This window comes from Balaenoptera physalus (genome assembly GCF_965194825.1).
Source record: "Balaenoptera physalus genome assembly, chromosome: 1".
NCBI lineage: Eukaryota > Metazoa > Chordata > Mammalia > Artiodactyla > Balaenopteridae > Balaenoptera > Balaenoptera physalus.
The window spans coordinates 27,324,573-27,346,991 of NC_138882.1; the positions used below are offsets into that span (position 1 = coordinate 27,324,573).

Below are 22,419 nucleotides of genomic sequence, written 5' to 3' on the forward strand. Positions count from 1 at the left end.
TTGGGGTGTTCCCAGGAGGACAAAGTAGAGACAGGAAGTGTTGCCCACTTCTCTGCTTTAACTGTAGCCAGCCCTGCCCTTTCTTGCTCGGAAGCTACTTACCTGGTAGGGGTAGAGGGTGACCCCGTTGGTTCTCGACAGGGACCAGGTGCCGTCCAGGTACTGGTGAGCCTGGATGGCCACTGAGTTGAGGATGTTCCCATTGCTGGGGCTGGTGGCCATCTGGAGGCTGACCTTGGCCTGGTGGGTTGGAGACCCACTCTTCTTCTCCGCCCCATTGCTGACCCCGAGGCTGTTGGGTTTGCTGCTATGCTTATTGGTGATGAAGGCTGTGTAGTTGGAGGAGGCATAGGAGGTGGGCACAAAGGCCCAATCCCTGGGCTGCTGGAGCCCCCCCACATGCCGGGACCCCACCGGAGTGGGGATGTTGGAGAGGGCTGGGGGCGAGCCGGGTGAGCCATCGAAGTGCTCACTGCCAGCCGCCTGTTCCAGGGTCAGCACCATCTGAATGGCCTCCTGCTTCAGCTGGTTCAGGTGTGTGGCGCAAATGTCACAGCGGTTGTCCCTGTCATTCCATGCCTTTCGGATGGTGTTGGGGACCTGGAGCTTGTCGTGAATCACAGCCGAGAAAGCAGGGTCCTGGAGAACACACAAACAAAAAAATAAGGAGAGCCTATCAATCAAGGCTGGTAAGCGCAATTCAGATGCCTGGTTTGTGAGTTAAGCCCTAGATGTATCCAAAGAGTTTGACTGTTTGATTGACATCCAGCAAAAATGAGCAGCCAGATTGGCAGACGAGCCTCTAGTTGACAAACACATTTGACAAATGTAAGATTTTTATAGTGGAGACTTTAAGGAATTAAGAAAAAAAAAAAAAGCTTTCTAAGCATCCTCCTTACCAGGCCAGTCAAATAAGAACATTCCAGATTCTTCCCCTTGTGTCCACTAAAGAATTATAGCTATACCTGGATGCTCCCATGTGGTCATTAAGTAGATACAAATGGTCGTCCGGGCCTGGCAGGGGTGAGTGCAGTCACTCTGGACCAATGCGTTGTGGGCCCCCGTGAACTACGGAAAGTTGGCAGCAGGTGGAGGTACTACTTGTGACCCAGAACAGAGATTCTATTCTAAGAAAATCCTAGCTTCATTAACACCATGTGCTAAGTGCCACTGGAAGAAAACCAAACTAAACAGATTCTGGACCAGAGATCTAGCCTCTCCAGCAGCCCAGCAAACCCCTACAGATTCACTCTGTTTACCATTGGCCCCACGGCAGGCTGGCCATACCTGTACCCATGTGTCTGATATCCTGATCCATCAAAAGAAAAATGTCTCCTTGATAAACAGTCCAAGATACTTTTCCCCAGAAACTTCATCTAAAACTATTAAAAACTCTTTCGTTCAGAAGCGCATATCTAAAAGAAATCTAAAAGAAAGTGAACTTAATGAGGATGATTTCTTTCATTTACTTTGCTTTAATTTTTATAGGAAAGCAAGACTGCACAGAGAAATAAGCACTAGGTGTGTTAACTGGGTATCAAAATATTTGGTTTCTAGTTCTGGTTCTGCTACCAATTAGCTGTGTGACCTTGGACAACTTACGTAGCCTCACTGAACCTCGCATCTGTCACACAAGGCCGTGGCCTGTCTTTATTGTAAGGTCCTTCCAACTCCATGACTCTGTGTAGGGAAATGGAGACAGGAGAGGACAGTGTCTGCATATATGGACGGAGCCACTATGCTATTCTGGGGACCTGGTTGAACTTTTGAGATTCCACAGTTGCTGCAGGTAATTGATGAGGCTTATCTCAAGGCCTATTTTCCTTAGGACATTGGAAGAAAAGCTTCCCTTCGGAAATTTGCTGGAGCTTTTTTGGGGTGGAAACCCCATCAGGGCTGACTGGAGTTTGATGAGCTGTGGGGGGGAAGGGAGATCAGCGGTGAGAGGGTCACCCTTAATTACGATCCATCTTGATTATGGGCTCCAGCATTTTGTTTCCCCTGTTTAAATACCCTGAACAACTCTTCAGCGTGCACTGATTAATTGATTAATAAATCAAGAGGCCTCTTTACACAGCAGCAGCGAGGAGTGGCTCAGGAGGTGGAAACTCAAGACGGTCATAGAAAATGATGGGAAACAATAGGAGGTCAAGGGTGATCAGGTCTGGCTGACGAAGCGATGCAAACCACATGAGACGTGCTTGCGGCGCCCTCCTCAATGAGAGCTGCTTTGTCCAGAGTCCCTGATCAAAACTCAGCATGTGTGGGACCCAAAAGGGCCCCTTAGGGACCATTCTAGAGCAGACCATCACCTCAGTTTCCAGATAAGGAAACTGAGCTCCAAAAAGGTTAAAAGCTTGGTCTACAACCAGACTTCTTGACCTCTAGTCTATGATTTTCCCCTTCAAGAGCCAAAGAGCCATATTCATCAATGGACTCATAATTTTGCCCAGACTTAAGGCTTTTGCCACATTCATCTACGAAATGTTCATTTATTCAAAAGGAAATATCTGGGCCCCCATATGTGTCAAGATATAGATTCTTGGGCTTCCCTGGTGGCGCAGCGGTTGAGAATCTGCCTGCCAATGCAGGGGTCACGGGTTCGAGCCCTGGTCTGGGAGGATCCCACATGCCGTGGAGCAACTAGGCCCATGAGCCACAACTACTGAGCCTGCGCGTCTGGAGCCTGCACTCCACAACAAGAGAGGCCGCGATAGTGAGAGGCCCGCGCACGGCAATGAAGAGTGGCCCCCGCTTGCTGCAACTAGAGAAAGCCCTCGCACAGAAACGAAGACCCAACACAGCCAAAAAAATAAATAAATAGATAAAAAAGTGAAATTCTTAAAAAAAAAAAAAAAAAAGAGCTGAATTGGATCTATGAGCATCTAGTGACAAAATTTAAATTAAAAAAAAAAAAGATAGATTCTTGTTTTTCACATAATGAGAATTTTCCCTTGTCAATATATGTCATTTGAAAATGTGATTTTTTTTTTAATGACCACATGGTATTTTATCCTGTAGCTGTTTTGTAAGTCACTTTTTTATTCCCAGGTCTACTACATAATTAGAGGCAGCGTGAGAAATCAGAGACTGGCATTCAAAAGCAATCTGCCACCCATGGCTTATGCTTTTAAGGCCCCAAACTATTTGGTCTCAAGAAACCTCAAATTAATTGCTTACTTAGAATATTTTGGTTAACCCAATCACCTGGAGGAAGCATCACAGTAAAAAAGGCAGCAATAAGATCAGTCCCATCCACACATCATAGTTTATTTTAGATCCTTGTAGAATCTAGATGTGACTCTGACATCTGCAGCTGGAGCAGAAAAGATACATCCACTCCACAAAATCAGCCTGGTGCTGGGGGCTCCTTTTTTCTCCTCTTCTTGGTTTTCACTGCTCTCCCTTGAAGCAGTTCCTTCCGCACTCAGCCTACTGTTATTCGCTGCTCGACTTGCCACAAGCAATGCATGTTGGCCTCCAATGTGCCAGGCCACACAGCAGGCCAAGGATCTTGGGATGCACGAGAGGGGTTCCTGTTCTCTCTGAGTTCACCCTCCAGAAAACCCACTTGGCTCCTGGACTGCCAAATGCCACACCCCCTTGCTGCCGCCTCTAGTCTGGGACCAATCGGCACACACTCAGACCCATGCAGCTCAGCGCTCCCCTCCCGGTTCCCGAGGGGTCTACAAAATCACCTTGAGCACTGGAGCTGAGCCCACCACCAGGAATGGCCCCCCGACAGCCAGCAAGTGGCAGAGCCCAGAGCCCACTGTTGTCTCATCCAGAGGAAGGAGGAGATGAATGCTTTAATGAATCTTCAATTGCTGACGGATGTCAAAGAGGTGTTCCCTAAATTAAGCCACCCTTGATCTGAAACTTTATGTGAGTTCTTATCATCAAAAGGCTTCAGTAAGTCAAAAGATACACCTTATGGAAACTAAAATCCCTTTCAAGTGCTGGTCTACACACTATAAATATTTCAGTGCAACTCAAAACTTCGAAGAGGAATGGTCAACAGACATAGCTTTCTGTAAGTGCTGGAACAAAGGGAATACTGCTTCAAGGAGAGTAGTAATAAACAGGGAGAAAAGAAGGTTTCAGAATCATGGATGGCTCACACTTACTGAGCTTTCCTGACATGGACACAAGAAGAACTGTGGGAGTGCCCTCTGGTTTAGTTGGCACCAAAAGAAACCTACACTCAGAGAAGGAATGAGTTAAGCGTGCAGTCTGGCATGCTACCTAGTGCATGGGCTTCAAACACATTCATATTGTCTAGTCCCGATTCATCTCATGACTTCAGAAAATAGTCAAATGGGAATAACGGGAATCCATGAATGGCTAAACCTCTATTTTTGGAGTCATAATTTTTATTTCAGCACCTTTGAAAATGGGCTAACAGTACTTAGGCAACATTTTCATCCTAAACTTTCAATGTAAGTGTTCTGTGCCCAAAAGATTCTCATCTTTCAAAAATAATACAAAATTGTTATTATCCCACATGTACCATGAAGAGGAATTCAAGAAAACACTCAGGAAACTGATAAAGGTTCTTGGAAGGTTAGGGATAAATGAAGTTAATGTGCAGACACCTAAATCTGCCCACTTAGTGACTGCTACGAAAGAACAAAGAAAACTCCAGAAAATGGTTTTCCAATCCCTTTAGTGCTCTTCCACTTCTTCTAGGGGCATTTCAGGAAACAGGTGTCCTGCCATGTCCCCTAGGGCTCTCGTAATCTAATGGCTCTCAAAGATTGACTCACTTGTCTTCTGGCAGACTGCTCTAAGAGGTCATGACTAAATCTCTCTTCCTCAGGCAAGGGCATCCAAACCCATGGCTTCCATAGCCATGTGTATCCCGGTGACTGGGAATTCTCCATCTCTATCCGCACCTGGACCTTCTCCTGAACTCTGAGCCTTACAGCCCCCTAGAAAGCATCATCCAGATAAATACTCTTCAAACTGACAATTCAAAATTAATTTTATTTTCCCCTAATCCTATTCTTATTCCAATAGTCACTATCGAAGTAAACAGTATTATTATCCACTCAGGCACCCAGGCTAGAAGTCTAGAACCTTCCTTGTCTCCTCCCTTTCCCTCCAATCCAATCACCAAGTGTGGTTGAGGGTCCTTCCTAAAAGCTCTTGAATTGTCCCTCTCCTCCATGCCCACTGCCATGAGAAAGCTTTCAGTGTTCCTCACATCATCATGGTTTCCCTGATTCTAGCCTTGACCTCAAAACCCTCCCTCCACAAAAAAAAAGGATTTAACTAAAATGCAAATCTGATCATGTCATTATCCTGCTTTCCTGAACCCCTATTTTAAGAGCTATCTTCTTGTCCGTAGTTTTTATTTGTAGAACTATTTGTGTGTTAGACTGTCAGCTCCCTAAGAGGAAATATTCTTTTCATCTTTAATTCCCCCAAGTCTAGAATAGTGTCTACTTCACAGTAAGGGCCCAACAAATATTTGTGAGATAAATAAATGGAAAGAATTCAACCAAAGCTAAAACAGTCAATAATGAAGTTGGTCTTGGTCCATCTGTCATTTATTTTGTCTAAGTGAGCTAGTCGCTTCTTATGAAATTGTCATGAAATAAACTCCTTCAACTCTAGGGTTGATATAGTTTTCCAATTGTATTTGTTCTGCCTGGCTAAAGAGCCTAATGTGAGTCAACCATAATCTGGATATCCTCCTTTTATTTGAATCTTCCTTAAACTATTAAAATAGATTCTCTATTCTCTTGCCTCAATACATAATCTATTATTACTCTTTTTCCTAAGTTCCCAAGAAAACAATATTTATATGCAAAGAATTTTAACCATCAGGCCAGCTCATCAGCAGGAAACCAAGAGAAATTTACCTAAAGGAAAACTCCAGATTAATACTACACACCTGGTCCAGCAGGGTTAGACCCCCCAGCAAGTAGGTAGCACGCTTATTTTCCAAGAGCCGGCAGCCAGCTTTCAACACGCGAGGCATGGCCGCTAATGAGGGTGGAGACTCTGGAACCCGAGCAAGAAAACAAGAACTACCGCCCAGGCAAACCAAGCTGTTTACTAGCATCCTCACTGTTTTCTGTCCCACTTCATCCTCTGAGGGATGGGTTGTTTGGCAATAAACACTCATGCCACTTGCAAGGACAGGATTTTTTTTCCAGATTATTTTAGCCCGAAGAGTACTTGGAGTGCATTTCCGCAAAGCCTCTGGGTCTGTGAGGAAAGCAACAGCTGGAGTCAGCGTCCAGCATGTGTTGTGCAAATTCCTGTTGATGTTTGCTCCCGGTTTATTATTCTAGAGGCCTCTAGTGACAAGCTTAACAAGATTTAAGCTGTTCTTCAAAGGCAGTTTCTTTCCACTTTGTTCCTAAACTTTCTTCTTCCATAAATGCTATCCCGTGAGGCCCAGAATGATGGCTAGAACTCCGAGAATGCAATGTTTTGTTCCCCACCGCGGGCAGTTTCCCAGAAGATCAAGGGAATTTACCCTCACACGTCTTGTAATCCTTCCACACGAGGGTCTGCATCCCCCGCCCCTTCCCCACCTCCTGCCGCCTTCCCTATCCATGTCCTTTCTTTCTCAAGAATCTCAGCATTCTTCCCAGCAGTTCTGTCCCCAAAGCCAGGTGTCAATATGAATGATCCTCTGTGTTTAATGGAAACTGCAAAATTGGAAGTTTGCAAAACGATAGGTAGCAAAGCACAGGTGAATCCAACCTAAGAAAACAAATATTCTCATTCACAGTGAAACATTCAAATATTTGGATTCAAAGGTCTCTCAAAAGAACTGGGTTTGTTTCACCTTGGTAATTTCAGAAGAAGAAAAAACAAATTTCACTTAGCCACTGGCAGAAAGGAGACTTTAAAATCTGAAATTTAAGGATATCCCCAAAATGCCAACCAGTGGGTGTAACTTCTTCCTCAGGAAGATTTGGTTCCTCCGTGCTCATCAGCCCCCGATCTTGCATCTCACTGCCCACACGTGCTTGATGGGACGTGCAAGATCAAGGGGGATGCAAAGGGTTGGGGAACCCAGAGTCTCTCTCACATGAGACTCTACTCACCCAGCCATCATGCTGAACCTACCCAGCAGGAATTGACAAATGTCAGTATCCTTTACTCTTGTTGTTCAGAGTTCCCAGACCCACAAACAAGGCATATGACAACCTGGGAGGGAAGCCGGAGAACAAATTAAGACTGTGTCACAAGCAGTGACATCCCAACACTCTTGCAGAGAAGAGTGTCCACCCTCACAGGCTGCCATTCTCGCTGACACCTGGTGCAAACTCAAAATCCCTGAGTGCTTCACTCAGTTTCACACGGCAGGGCTCATTCTCCAAAGCTAGTGACAGGGAGAAAGAGGGGCATGAAAGAGGTGACCAGGTGCGTTACAATTAGAGTTTGCTCCCGTGAGGCCTGAGACAGCCCAAACAACCAGCACCGTAGTGACAGCAGCTGGGCCAGACCCTGGAATCACAGGTGGCCCACAGACCGGCTCCATGAACGTGAAACTTCCTTCTGGCCTTCCAGGCCTCATCCGAACCCCAGGCTTTTCATCATTATTGGACACAAGCACTGATCCTAGTGTGTAAAAAAGAATGAATGTAAAAGATGCTGGATAATGAGCTCAGAGAGAGGCCAAAAAAAAATGTCAAAGGAAGAAATGTTAAATGTCAGACCAAAGTTGTTCTACACGAGAAACCAAATTAACCTGGACCATAGTGACTGTGTACCGCCTAAGCAATCGTGCCCTGGGTTACAAGCAGAGAGATGCGGGCCCATTAGAGACGCACGTGCACTTCAGTTTGAATGATTCTCTTCAGCACGGGAGGCTGCTGGGAGCGCCAGATGCAGGCGGGATGCAATTAATAGGGCTGCTTGCTGCAACGTGTGAAAAAGTGTTGCAGATGATAAGACTTACCTGCTTCAAAAGAAAAGGGAGGTTTTTCATTGGAACTTAATGTGATTAAGAAACGTTCATGAATTACTCAAAAGAATAGGTGAGGTATTTCTCATAATGACCAGAGAAATGTTTTATGTCTATGCCTCTCATCTTTTCCCACTGGATGGCACAGACAACGTCTCGATTCTTTTGAAAACGTTTGGTAGCGAGCATGGACGGTTCGAGACAGGGCTCCATCACTGAGTAGCTGTGTGACCTATCCAAGCTTCAGTCTCCTTACATGTAAAAATGGGAGTTGATAAGAGTCCCTATTTTATTGAGTAACGTAAGGATTATACGTGCAACACGTTTAGCACAGTCCTGGCCCTTGGGAATGCTCAGTAATGGTGGTGATTATTATCAGTGCTTCACTTCTCAGTATCCAAAGCAGTACCATGTTTATAGCAGTTCGGTACTTCAGATGGTGGTGATGATGACGCAACAATGACCTGGGGCTTACTTATATCCAGGAGGATCTAGCGAGCACTTCTGGAATTCAGAGGTGCGGGGACGGTAAAGAGAACTTGAGGTCTTCAGCTAACCACCTCTTACATTCGAGGAAGTCAGGTCTTCTTGAAAGAAACCCAAATAAGGGTGGGTCCCTGGAATTCCTGAGCTGATATCCCTGAGCATGGACTGGATGACTCCCGGGCTTCTCTCTTCAGAGGTGAAATAAGCCAAGAGTCATTCATTTCCATGCACCTGAGACCGTGATGCCTCTCGCTGAAAAGTATTCCTCGTTTCTCCCTCAGGAGTGGGTGATGCACCAGAGCCGGTGCTGATTGTTCAAGCCGAATCACAGAGCCATCAACTGGCCCGCGCCTCCAAGGAGTTGCCAGACTCCACCCGGGAGATGGAGGAAGAGAAAGAGGATTTCACATTAGCAAACCTATCTTTCAAACCTGAAAATCTTGCTCTCCAGTCTACCTCTTGGCCCTGGGGAAACAGGATCCATTCATAAATAGTTTAAGAGCTTAGGATGGGAGAGTAGACTCATAACACCTACTTAAAATGTTTTCCTTAACTTTAAAGTTCATGTTCAACATGAACACGAAAATAATGTGCTGGACTTTACAAATATGAAGCACTAATCACGATTCTAGTATGACACGCTAAAATCTTACCTTTAAATTATTAAAGTCTATCTAGATTAGATGTATTTTTTATGTGTGGGCTATAATGTACCATCAGGTGGCAAATGGATTTATTTTCGATCTGTAAGTAGTTGTCTTAGTATAAGGTTATTAAGGAATCTGTTAATTATCTAATTATGAAATTGCCTAATGTTTCTTTTTTCTTTAATTGATTTTATATGCATGAAACACTGCAGAAATTTACTTGGCTATGTTTCCTTGGACTTACTACAAAAAGATAAAGTACCTAAAATTTGATGTTGTTGCTGGTGTTTTTAAAAGATGAAATTTTAGCAGATAAACTCTGTTTTATCAACAAATTTAAACACTTCTGCCGGTCCCCCTGTGACCTAACCCTTGCAACCCGGTATTTTGGGCCCCATGTGATTTACTTCAGGCTGTCTTGTCAGACATCTTTCTCCGGGTTCCCCATGTGACCCTGCAGGACAGGCAGGGTGGGTTTCCCTCTGTCCCATAGAAGCCCCTGCATTTCCCTGCCTCTGTGCCTTTGCTTACCTTCCTGCCCTGATGATAATTCCCACCCTGCCTGTAAACCACAAGAAAATTTGGGGGGGGGGGGCAGGTCATAAATATGTTCACCGCTGTGGTGACGGTTTCATGGGTATATACATATGACCAAACATATTAAATTGTACACTTCAGATGCGTACCGTTTACTAAATGTCAATCATATACCCATTAAGCTGAAAAGAAATCTTGTTTTTCCATCGTAAGGCCCAACTTGTCCATGAAGTCTGACTCCCAGAAGGCACTTCCATCACACTTCTCTGGTCTGATTGATTCACGTTACTTAGCAAACACTTCCTTGTTAGTTAGAGTTGTACATGCTCTATCTCCACCATCATGGTAAATTCCTAGGGGGCAGAAACCATACCATAATTTCAACAGTAATGATAACTTCTACGCTTGCCCTCCTGGAGTCTACTCAAGACAGCAGCCAGGGTGATCCTTGTAAGTCTTAAATCTGATCCTGGCGTTCCTGGGCTAAAAATCCTCCTGCAGCCCCACCCAACTTCCGTCAGAGTCAAGGCAAGGTCTTTGCACTGGGCACTGCAGGGCCTGGACTCCTCTCCCTCTCCGACCTCCAGTCCTGCTACTGCATCCTGACTCACTCTGCCCCAGCCACAAGAGCCTGAGCTGGTCCTTGATCACACAGGGAATGTTCACGGTCACCTCAGTGACTCTGTACTTCTTTTTCCTTCTGCATGGAAAACTTGCCCCTACACATACACACCTGACTGTCTCTTACCACCTTCATGGTGGTCAGATATCACCTTGCAAATGAGGCCTCCCTGACCCCCTAATTACAGCTGCAAGCCACCCCCAGCATTCCCTGACCCCCTGCTCTGCTTTCTCTCTACGTGATCTATAGTTGGGAAGTCTGTTCACTGTCTCCCCTACAAAATATAAACTGAATGAGAGCAGGGACTTTTGTCTATTTTATTCACTGCTGACTCCCTCATGCCTAGAGCAATGCTTGAAGCAGAGTAGGCACTCAGAAAGTATTTGTTGAATGAGTGAGTGAGTGAGTCTCTTTTCAGTGTAAGGGGTTCCCACATCTGTTAGCTTCGTCTTTCTTACGGATTATCACTTTTTGCTTTGTGCTAAAGTCTTTTTTTTTTTTCCTTATTCTTTTTCATGCTAGATTTTAGTGTCCTCAGAGGACTGGGAGCATTTGTTGTGTCTGACATCCCTCTGGGGCCTTGTTTCTCAAGGTGTCGCCTCCAGACCCCACCCCATCCCCATACCCCTGCCCCTGCACTTGGGAAGTTCACAACAAGGCAGATCCCGGGCCCCCTCCCAGATCCTCTGGATCAGAATCTCTGGGGAGTGGAGCTCTGGGTGCATTTTAACAAGTCTCCCGGGTGATTCAGTGGTTCAACGTCACAGAGGAAGAGATGGGGAGGGAGAAGAAGGAAGCGGTACCTCTCCCTTTCAAGTATCTAAGCCTAGCTGTGGCCTTTGACGAGCAGCTGACCATTTCCTGCAGACCTCTCCATGCCAGCCAATGGATTGCAACTCCTTTGAAAACCTCAGGCCTCTGCTTTTTCTAGACAATAATTCAAGACAATGATAAATGGCTCTTAGGACATAGCCCAAGACTACAGGAGTAAGCCAATGTCTTTTCACCAAATTCTCTCCCTAGTCCAGTGGTTTCAACCCCTGGTGATTTTGACCCCTAGGAGACATTTGGAAATACCTGGGGACATTTTTCATTGTCACAACTGGGAGGGGGCTACTGACATCTTGTAGGTAGAGGCCAAGGATACTGCTAAATGTCTTACACTGCATAGGAAAAAACTCCCATGACAGAGAAGGATCCAGGCCCAAATGTCAATTGTGCCGAGGTTGAAACCCTGGCCTGCGCCCTCTCCCTGCTTCCTTCTCACACGCTTTCCTAGGAACCTCTATGCAGGATCACGAGGGGGTGTTCTAAATCCAGAAGCTAATCTGGGCTCTCATCTACCTCGTTTTCTCTTAAGTGTGGAGGCACTAAACTCTAAAAAGCACAGGCTCTATGCTGACTCTTGGGTGGTGGCCGACAAGCGAGCCAGCACAGTGTGCGCGGGTGGGCGAACCCAGGGCGGGCACTGGCCCCAGGCTTTTAAACCCCCGACTCTGCCACCCCCAGCCTCGGGCCTCCCTCGCATCTGGATCGCATGCCCTTGCCCTTCCTGGTGCAACGGGCACTGCTGACAGGACCACTCGCTGTTTCCAAGAGTGTGGTGGGAAAGGCTGACGTGAGCCCCAAGGTCCTGACCACACGAAACCGTGAATCCTGTCGGGGTTCAGGCGGCTGCAGCGGAAACCAGTCACCCCTGGCTCTGCCGCCTGCCCAGGTTTGAGAGGGTGCTGCTGAGGTTGCTATGACTACGAAATCCCTTCAAGCCGCTGGCCAGATTTCACATCATGGTAACTTTGCAGTTTCCCTCGTGGAGAAAGAAAACCAATGGCATGACAAGAAAAAGTCATCTGTGAGATGTAATTTGGTGCAATTATAGAGAAGACCAGAGATTTCTTTGTTCCTGCGAAAACCACATTTATTATGTAGCACAGACGATGTGCCAGGTTCCATGCCGGTTGGGTTTGGTGATGGAAGTCACAGAGGCTTTGGCCGTAAGTGCCCCCAGCTGGAGGAGACTCTGAGAGGATGAGGACCCGACGGGACATTTCTGTTTCCACTCATGATACATTAGAGATGATGTCACACACCCTTGGCAGGGGGAGTCCTGGAAACATCTAACAGATCAACAACTTCCAAGACCTAGTTATAAGATCTGGGCTTGGAGGCCTAGAACTTAACTATCTATCATTAGACATTTGTTTCCTTGTTCAGGGTGGAATAGGTCAATCACAGAATAGTCAGTAATACCTCTTACCCTTCTTTCTTCCATAATGATCTTCAGTGAGACAGTCTGAACTGAAAAGTCACTGAGATGAGCAAAATCACTGAAAAAGCTATGAACGTGGTAGGATGGGAGGGCTGGGGGCTCAGGAGGGGCAGGAAGGCTTTATCCAGCCTCTCTGCCAGCTTCGGTTAATAACAGTCATTCCTGAGAAGCCAGTTACTGCAAACTATTTACATACACACAAGTCAGAGGACGAGCCAGCCAGCCTCGGTTCAGATTCCCATCTCCTCAGTCCTGACCAGGGGTTACCGCCGGGCAGCTGAGGATTTCCACACATGCCCATGGGCCTGTACCATGACTTGGCACCCTCCTTAAGGTGCACCACCCCTACCAAACCCCACCAACAGAAGTTGAACCTCTTTCAGGGCTACAATCTTTCCTGGCTTCTCAGGGGACCTTTGTGGCAGGGAGAGCTGACGCAGTATATCTTGAAGATCCGAGCAAAAGCTGAAGCTGTCTATTTTGAATGAGCCCTTCTAGATGCTTCTGTATAGGCTCAACCACAACAAGCCCAAGTTAGTATTAGAAAGAGAGAGAGGGTGAGCAGACCAAGACTGCACTCTCTGCTGCTTCTACTCATGCTGGCACATGGGAGCCTAGCATTTGACAGAGTGCAGTTGTACTTATCTGCTATACTGTTAAATTATTCATTTATCTTCATATTTTTTAAGGGGGCCTTTTGACTAACAGGCCCTACAAAAGATGGATTTGAATCAGTCAATTCATGTACATTGTCTATGTATGTAAACTAATTGTGTAAGAAACTTATGACAATAGCAACTATCTCACCAAAATCTCTGACGTGTCAATCTTATGAAGAATGTGAACAGCCTCAATGGGAAGGAGCAATGCATTTAGGAATGCATTAAGAGTGCAAGGGGGGCTTCCCTGGTGGTGCAGTGGCTGAGAATCCGCCTGCCAGTGCAGGATACATGGGTTTGAGCCCTGGCCCGGGAAGATCCCACATGCCACGGAGCAACTAGGCCTGTGGGCCACAACTACTGAGCCTGCACTCTAGAGCTCACGAGCCACGACTACTGAGCTGGTGTGCCGCAACTACTGAAGCCCGCGCGCCTAGAGCCCACACTCCTCAACAAGAGAAGCCACCACAATGAGAAGCCCGCACACCACAATGAAGAGTAGCCGCCACTCGCTGCAACTAGAGAAAGCCCTCGCGCAGCAACAAAGACCCAATGCAGCCAAAAATAAATAAATTAAATAAATTATTTCTTTTTAAAAATTAAAAAAAAAAAGTGCAAGGGGGCCACACTGCCCGTCTTCCCCACTCTACGTGAGCACGCACATACACACACACACACACACACACACACAAATATACATCTTCCTTGGAGGAAACTAGTAAGATGACTCCGGTGGGGGGGTTCAGGGGAAGCAGTACAGATAAGACACGCTCAAGAATTAAAATTTCCAAGGGTGGGAAGAAAACTCATCCCCTCCCCACACCTGCCTCTAGTCGGTCTCCTCAGAATCAAGTGTGGAAAGTTAGCTATAGACATGTTCATTCAGTGATTTGTGTGTCCCATAAGGGATTAGAGTGCAAAACTCTGCCCCAGGCATTTCCTAGGTAACATTAAAGAAGTAGGAGTGAGAGCATAAGAGCATAGAACACATTTAAAAACAAATTTTAATTTTGATTATAGATTCCAATAAAATTTGAGAAATTTTTAAGAAACATGGTGTGAACTGGATTCGGGCCTTCCATATTAACAGGAAGTCAGAAGCAGTGAAAGACTGAGGGCATATTCCCACACATACATGGCCACGTTTTAAAACTCTTGAACATGTAGTATTTCCCAATACAAATGCAGACAGGTAGATTTTGTCCCATTTATCTATTCATTCAATATATTCACTCATTCATCTCTTCATTCACTAATTTCATTCATTTATCAAACACTTACTAGGTACCTAATTGTGTCAGGTTCTCTGATAGGTGCTGGAAAACAAACATAGTCCAACTTTCATGGTCCTTTAGGAAAACCATAACCTGTTAATGTTGTTATTTAAACTATTTCTGGCTATTATCATCAACTGAAAACATGCTGTAAAACCTTCTGGAATCTTTTATTACAATTTCAGGTGAATTTATAAATGTCATAAAACTTAAGGGAAGAGGAAAGACGACTCATTTATACATTTATTATTTCATTCATTTTGTAAATGTGAATCAATTTACTTAAAAAAAGTTAAAGACATGGACTTCTAAAAGGCATCTGTCTGTACGTTTCCTGCGATGACTTCATTCATTCACTCAATAGCTATTTATTACACACCTATTACACACCCTGCACTGGCGACACAGTGGAGAACAAAGCTCTGCAGAGCTCTGCCGCCTGCAGCTCTCTTCTGGAGAAAAATGAATAATGAGCAAATACATGACATGCCCCATGGTGACACGTGGAGAACAATAAAGCAAGGCAGGTAAAAAGGGACTTTTGGGGTTGGACGGGCAGAGATGGCCTCTCTTGAACAGAGATGGCCTCTCTTGAACAGAGACTTGAAGGAAGCAAGGTCATGGGCCCCAGCAGGTATCTCCGGAAAGCATCCCAGTCAGAGGCCAGGTCCACATGCGGAGGCCCCCAGGTAGGGGCACTATTAGCATAACTAGGAGCAGCAGGGAGGTCTGCATGGCTGCAACTGGGTGAGTGAGGAGGGGAACGGTTGAAAATGAGGTCATGAGGTCAGGGAGAATATCAAGTCTAGAGTTCAGGGGTTAGGCCCAGGCTAGAGACAGCATTTCAGAGGCCAACAGTGTATAGACAGCATTTAAAGTCATGGGACTGGGAGGGGTCACACAGGGAGTGAGTGTAGATAGAGAAAAGGTGTGATGACTGAGCTCTCCAGGATCTATTTAGGGGAGATGAGAAGGAATCAGCAAAAGATACTGAGAGGAACAGATAATGAGGTAAAAGGAGAAGCCAAAGAGAGTGCTGTTCAGAAAATGAGGTGGAGCAAGTAGTTCAAGAAGGAGGGAATGATTAATCGGTAAACACTGCAAGTAGGTCAAGTAAAATGAGGGCTGAAAAGTCATCACTGTATGCTATGTATGGCATAGAGGGTAAACTCTTTCATCTCTCTGTTTCTCAGTTTCCTCATCCATGTAATGAGGATAATAACAGCACCCACCTTACAAGCTTATGTGAATTAATATTCGTAAAATACTTACAACAGTGTGGAATAGTAGGTGGTCAACAAGTACTTGTTGAATGAATGAATGTAGCAAAAGGATCATATCATGATTAGTGTCTATCACATCTCACATATTATCCATCTATCATTATTTTCTTTGATGATCTTTGAGCTTTTGTCTGAGTAATGGCAACTAAAGGCTGAATGGAGTGAGCTCAAGAAAGGGTAGAGATGAGAAACTGAAGACAGAGTACAAAAAGTCTTTTTTAAAACTAAATTTGCTGCAAAGGGAATCAAAGAAATGGGACAGTAGTCAGTGGGGGATATGAGGTCAAGACACCTCTTAATTTTCTTTTTTAAGTTGCGAGCTATAACAGCATTTTGGTATTCTAAAAGGAACGATCCCATAGAGAAGGAAGACATGATATAGAAAGAAGAGGAAACCGCTGGAGGGCGTCACTGAGCCAGTCAGCGGGCTGGCATCTAGAGGATGCCCGCAGCCTTGTGGAGAACAAGCAGTTCACCCAAAGTATCAGCCAGAGGGGAGAGAAGGTGGGCAGTCGGTGGGAGCCTAGGAAATTCAGCTGAGAGGGAAGATGGAGAAGGCGGTGTCAGAGGCTGGGAAGAAGAGGAAGGCATAAAACAGTCTAACAGGAGAGCGGAGAGCAAACAGTACAATTGCCAGCAGGGACCAAGAGCCTGCTTGAGGTGAACGGTCAGAAACTGAACACAGTCACCATGGTTTTGTGTTTTACTTTACCCAGGTTCAGCTGGGCAAATACGTGGGCAACGTTGGTGGAGAACAGGATTTTACCAAGGCTGCAGTTTTGTAAGGTGAGTGGGATGAAGAGAGAGATGGAGGGAGGAAGGAAGGAAGGAAGGAAGAGAGGGAGGGAGGGAGGGCACAGTAGTTCTGGTTAAAGCAGGGCAGGGCCAGAGCCCCACCTGCACCCCAAGACAGCCTAGTGATTCCACCAAGGAAATCCTCGGCCTTCTCTGGATGTGTAGGAAGCATTCTGGATTTCTGTTTAACACTTATCTTCAGCAGCTGTGACAGCACAACAAAGGTCTTCTTGTTTGTTCTCTGGCTTTCACCTCGTAAATCAAAACCACACCTCTGCCAATTCCTCTCCTTTACAGGCGGCATGCTGTAGTTTCATGAATTACAAGTCAACATCTCATGCCCAAATATATCTATTTCACTTGAGATTTTGTGGCCTGTCAAAAACGTCAAGCATTGACAAGAACAATAAACCAGATCTCACAGTGGCCATGAACGAGGTCCTTATCAATTGAGCAAAGAATATGTGCTTACTGTCAATTCCAAAGATGACTGCTCTCCTACCTCTAGCCTGTTAAAAGCAAAAAAAAAAAAAAAAAAAACAAACATCTAAAGTTTAAGAATTTAGCAAGAACTTTGTGAAAACTATATATTCATATTCACAGGCGGTTTCATCATGCTGATTTGGACACAGACCTTCATGTGTAGAGGGTATTAATTATCCTGGCAAAGCAGAGGCAAATGGAGATTCTCTTGAATATATATATCATGGTAGGAAGAAATAGATTTTATGGAACTTTCTAAATATTTTTAACAGTTTTTATACAATAAAGTCATTGGCCAGCTCCACTCTTAAATCTCAAATGATCCCCATATGAAAGGTATTAACTCTTTCTTCCAACAATTCACACCCAAGCAACTAATATACTAAAGATACTAAAGGAATTTATTTTCCTAATTCAGCCACAAGCAACATAATAGCGAAGGCAGATACCTGGAATATATATTTATGGTTGTTTCTTTCCAAATTAAACATGAATCTAAACTCAGTCTCTGACTCTTCTTCTCCAAATCCTACTTAAGTTGATGCCTCCTCTCTTCTGTCTCCTTTCTCTCCTCATCTCCTCATACAAAGGTCTTACTCAGCTGGATCGCTTTCTCCCAGGGCTCTAAAGCACTGAGTTCAACCCTGGTAAAATGGCCTGGATTACTAAGAAATTGTGCAATGGTCCCTTCAGTTCCTCGGGAAAAACAAAATAAAATAAAATGGTATCAACTTCAGAAGAAAGTTAGAAGCAAAATGACTAAAGACCATAGACTGAGGAGCCGCCTTGGATGAGAGACCTATTTTTCCCATCTCTAACGCCCTCCCCTGCTTGAATCCATATCATCAATACTCTCAATTAAATGACAACTTATTTTTTGAAAAAGCAATTTTATATAAAAACACTGAAGACAACTGTCTCTGCACTTTTCTCTCCTGGGCTCCAACTTAAGTAGGATTTGGATGACTCTATCTGAATGACTCTAACACCTTTGACTCTTGAATTTCTTCATCTTGCAATGGTTGCTGGTTGTGAAATTAAAACCCACTGAAGGCAAGAAGCTATTTACTTGGTTAGGGCTTCCCTGGTGGTGCAGTGGTTAAGAATCTGCCTGCCAATGCAGGGGACATGGGTTCGAGCCCTGGTCCGGGAAGATCCCACATGCCACGGAGCGACTAAGCCCGTGCGCCACAACTATTGAACCTGCACTCTAGGGCCCGCGAGCCACAGCTACTGAGTCCACGCACCACAAATACTGAAGCCCGTGCGCCACAACTATTGAACCTGCACTCTAGAGCCCGCGAGCCACAGCTACTGAGTCCACGCACCACAACTACTGAAGCCCGTGTGCCTAGAGCCCGTGCTCCACGACAAGAGAAGCCACTGCAATGAGAAGCCTGCACACCACAACGAAGAATAGACCCCACTCGCAGCAACGAAGACCCAATGCAGCCAACAATAAATAAATAAAATAAATAAAACAATGATTAGAAAAAAAAAAAGGAGTTATTTACTTGGTCAAATGTGTGAAAAATCTTAAGCAGTCAGGACTACTAATGCACACACAATCCCTACGCCATCCACCAAAGGCTCAGAGGCAATCAAATGCATTCCCCCAAAGTGCAACAAGGCCTGGGGATGTTTTCTAGTTGACAGCACCCGGGGTGGTCTCCAGAGGACACATTCTTATTCTTCATTCAGGAGGAAGCAAAGGATTACTTCCCAACTCATTTTGTAGCCTGTGAATTTGAAAATCCAGAACGGAAGTGAAAAGAAAATCTACATCCGGGTAGTAAAGCATCATGTTAACCCTGGAGGGAGATGATGGAAGGCCCGGGAGCTCAGGCCTCCCACAGCTGTGCTGCCTCCCAGCCAGTGGCCAGTCAGCCAGCAAGGAAGCAAGACACATGTAATTTGGATGCTTCTAAAAAGAGGGAGGAACTTTTCAATGTGGAGAATGTGGTTTGCTAGGTGGAAGCAAGTTTATGGACTAATCTGTATCCACATGATTTTTCTCTAGGTCCCCTGGAGATTCTGCCTTCTCTAGATCCCTCAGCTTTTCCAGTGAAAAATCTGGAAAACCTACCCTTTTATATTTCAAGGTCTCTAGCATTATAGACACAGCTCCAAAGCTCCCCTGAGAGGACTCCCACTTGACTCCAGGACATTGAATGACTTTTAGTGTATATTCAGTGTATTCTCAGCCCAAAGAATAAGGACATCTAAGGAGCTAGAACTGGGAAAGAAGGATGGATCTAACTGTAGGAATGAAAAAAATAAAGAATGAGATGCAGTAGGTCCTGTCGACTCCATCTCCTAAATATGTTTCAAATTCATGTTCCGTATCCACTGCTGTCCCCAACCTAGTGATCGAGGTCACCATCATCTCCCACCTGGGTGACTGTAATAAATCTCCCTGTTCTATACTAGCTCCCTTCACACACAGCAATTAGGGTGTGGTTTTTTTGTTTTGTGTGTTTGTTTGTTTTGAGCTCCAGGAATTCCCACAGCTGAATCCAAAACCCTCCCTTTGCCTGCAAGGCCATCTGTGATGTAGCTCCTACCTCTGTCTCTCCTCCTTCCCTTGCCATATTTATCCTTCAGATCTTGGCTAAAAAAATATCACACCCTCAGAGACACTTCGCTGCCTGCAGACTAAGTCTGACCCCATGTTGTACTCTTCTATCCCAAGACCCTGTACTTTTCTTTTGGTGCACTTATCACAACTGTGACTGCAGAATTAATTGGGTAATTAGTCATTTAATGTCTCTTTTCTTCACTGGAATATAAACTTCTTCAGTGTAGGATCCTGTCTATCTTCCCTCTGTATTCTCAGGGTCTAGCATGTGGTGTAGGATTGCTACAAGTACTTATGAGGGAATGAATAAACAAATGACTGGTCTCTTTGCACAGGGTCATTCAGGACAGACTTAGGGATGGGGCTAGACAAAGGCAGGGCAGGTCCATTTACATCCCAATACAGACTCAAAGGATAACTCTAGCTCAGCCAGAGCAGCGTGTTATTTTCAGTATACTCCCCTGGTTTCACTATAATGGAGGGAAAAAGAATTCCAGAGCGAGGGCGCTTGATCAGACCTGTGGGGTCTGAGGTTAGGACAAAGGTCTGGGACACTGGGCCCTGGTGTTCTCTCTGACATTGCCCAACTGCAATGAACAATATGATGTATAAAATAACTCAGGGGACCTAGGACTGTCAGAATCCACGCTCAGCAAATCCCATGGCACACAGGCCATTTGGTAAATCTCAACAAAGCATAAATGTGTGGATTTCAGTGCAACTCTAACAGCCACTTTTGTATGGATTACATAGAGTTCCTCAAAAATAAACCAAATTTCTTGTGTATTAAAAAAAGAGGTGACTGTATAACTTTGTAAATATACTAAAAGCTATTGAACTGTACACTTTAAAAGGGTCAATTTTATTATGACTCAATAAAAAAGGCATTCCCTTCACCACCCCAAATCCAAACCATGTTTTAGTGCTCATTTTAATGATACATATAAATATTTTACCCATAGGAGTCTATAATCTTAGAAGCCTACCTTCCATAATGAATATTGGCTCTTGGTACTCGAAAATTAATAAAACAAAGTGAAGTATATTAGCTAGACTGAGCAAGGAGTACACTGAAGTCAGAACTAGTAAAAGCTAACATTAATGTGGAAAAGCCACATCAGCACAGAATAATAAATCAGCATGACTGCCTTCACAGGAGAAAGTTTCTCCATTATCAGTGGCAAAGGCCACAAGAATAATCTGAAAGCAAATTCTATCTAGAAAAGATATAATCTTTTCTATATCTTATAGAAAATTATAATTCTATAATCCATGAACTATACAATATTTCTTGCTATTGTACTCGAATTCCAGTACCATTTAAATATCCCACAAGACCCTCTGTAATCTGGGATACATAATCATGGAATCCTTCACACTGCAAGGACATCTGTCATAAAAGCTGAGTGCGATCAATATGCCTACACTCCAGGAGCTATTGAGAGGGCAGTTAACGTGCCGTGAGGTTTCTAAGAGTGCTATAGCTCTCCAGAATGTTTTTGCCCTTTGAGTCAGAGGTCACAACACACCATCAGTTGAGTGAAGCAGAAAGAGTAATGGTTAATTGGACTCAAAAGTCTTTTACAGAGCTACTGAGCTATGTTTTAGAAGTAAAGGAAATGTGGTGCTTAGTATTTAGCTGTGCCTACTATCACACAGAAATGTGTGTGCATACACATTCATGTATACGGATCACTCAGTAATGCATGCAAATATATCAGATGTACACATGAGTAGAAACTAACATCCAGGAAGAACCCAACATGTAGATCAGGGATCAGCCAACTTTTTCTATAAAGTACTAGACAATAAATATTTTTGGCTTTGCAGGCCCTATAGTCTCTGTTGCAATGACTCAACTCTGCTGCTATAGACAATATGTAAATGAACGAGCATGGCTGTTTTCGATAAAACTTTATTTATAAAAGCAAGCAGCAAGCTGGATTTGGCTTGCAGGCCATAATTTTCTGCCTCCTGGTATAGATAATGGAAGAATATACTTGTCAAGAAACAGTTATTTAAACGATTCCAAAGGACTCTTTCTAAAGAATTAGAGACAACCTTGTCTTCTTATAGTTATGAGACATAATTTAAGCTTTTGATGATTCAGTGTCTACTTATAAACATTCATTAATTTCATACCATGCTATATAACATAATGTGCAATGGAATAGTAAAGTGTAAAAGGCTGTGTGCCCCTAAACCAACTGGTTCCAGGAGGCCATACGTAGATTACACAGGTCTGTTTTTTGTCTCCTCTCCTCCTGTCAAGCTGTTAGCCATCACTTTGTTGCTTTTTTCTCTGTGATTGTCTCTGTCTGCAATATGCCATTTCTGATCTGCTCCAGGCCAAGAACACTATCTAAAGTAGGCCTGGCTGTGAAGGACCAAACGTCTCTCTTATGCGTAGAGAAACACAAGCACGAGGTTTGTCACCCCCAGGCGTGGCTACTCCATGGCCCTTTGGACTATGTTCTAATTCTTCACTTATTTTACATACTCAAGGTTGTTAGATAAATGACTTATGGGTGAGATGTTACTCTTGCCTGTACGTGTAGGTGCACCTACCTACACACACATCCATAGTTATTTATTATTCGTTCCACAAATATTTATTGCATTCCTCTGTGCAATTCTAAGTAACTTGGAATACATTAGAGAACAAAGGTTAGAAAACCGAAATAAACATACACACAAACAAACAAAAACAGCCATCGAGGAGCTTACATTACAGCAGTGGGAGATGGATAAATCATCTTTGTCCTCAAGTAGAAATGGATCTAAATCACTAAAAACACATGGATCTTAACACACACACGTACTTCCTAAGTACTTGTAGGTCATCAGGTTAAACGA

The 22,419-nt window shown here is 44.4% G+C and overlaps 1 protein-coding gene across 2 annotated transcripts in view; it reads right to left on the bottom strand.

Moving 5' to 3' along the window:
* KIF26B (kinesin family member 26B) overlaps positions 1-22,419 on the bottom strand; it is a 500,555-nt gene that overhangs the window by 305,631 nt on the left and 172,505 nt on the right. For both annotated transcript variants that reach the window (XM_082469760.1, XM_082469761.1), the window contains one exon: positions 103-639. In XM_082469760.1, coding sequence (XP_082325886.1) covers positions 103-639 — 537 coding nt within the window. The remainder of the gene's footprint in view (positions 1-102; positions 640-22,419) is intronic.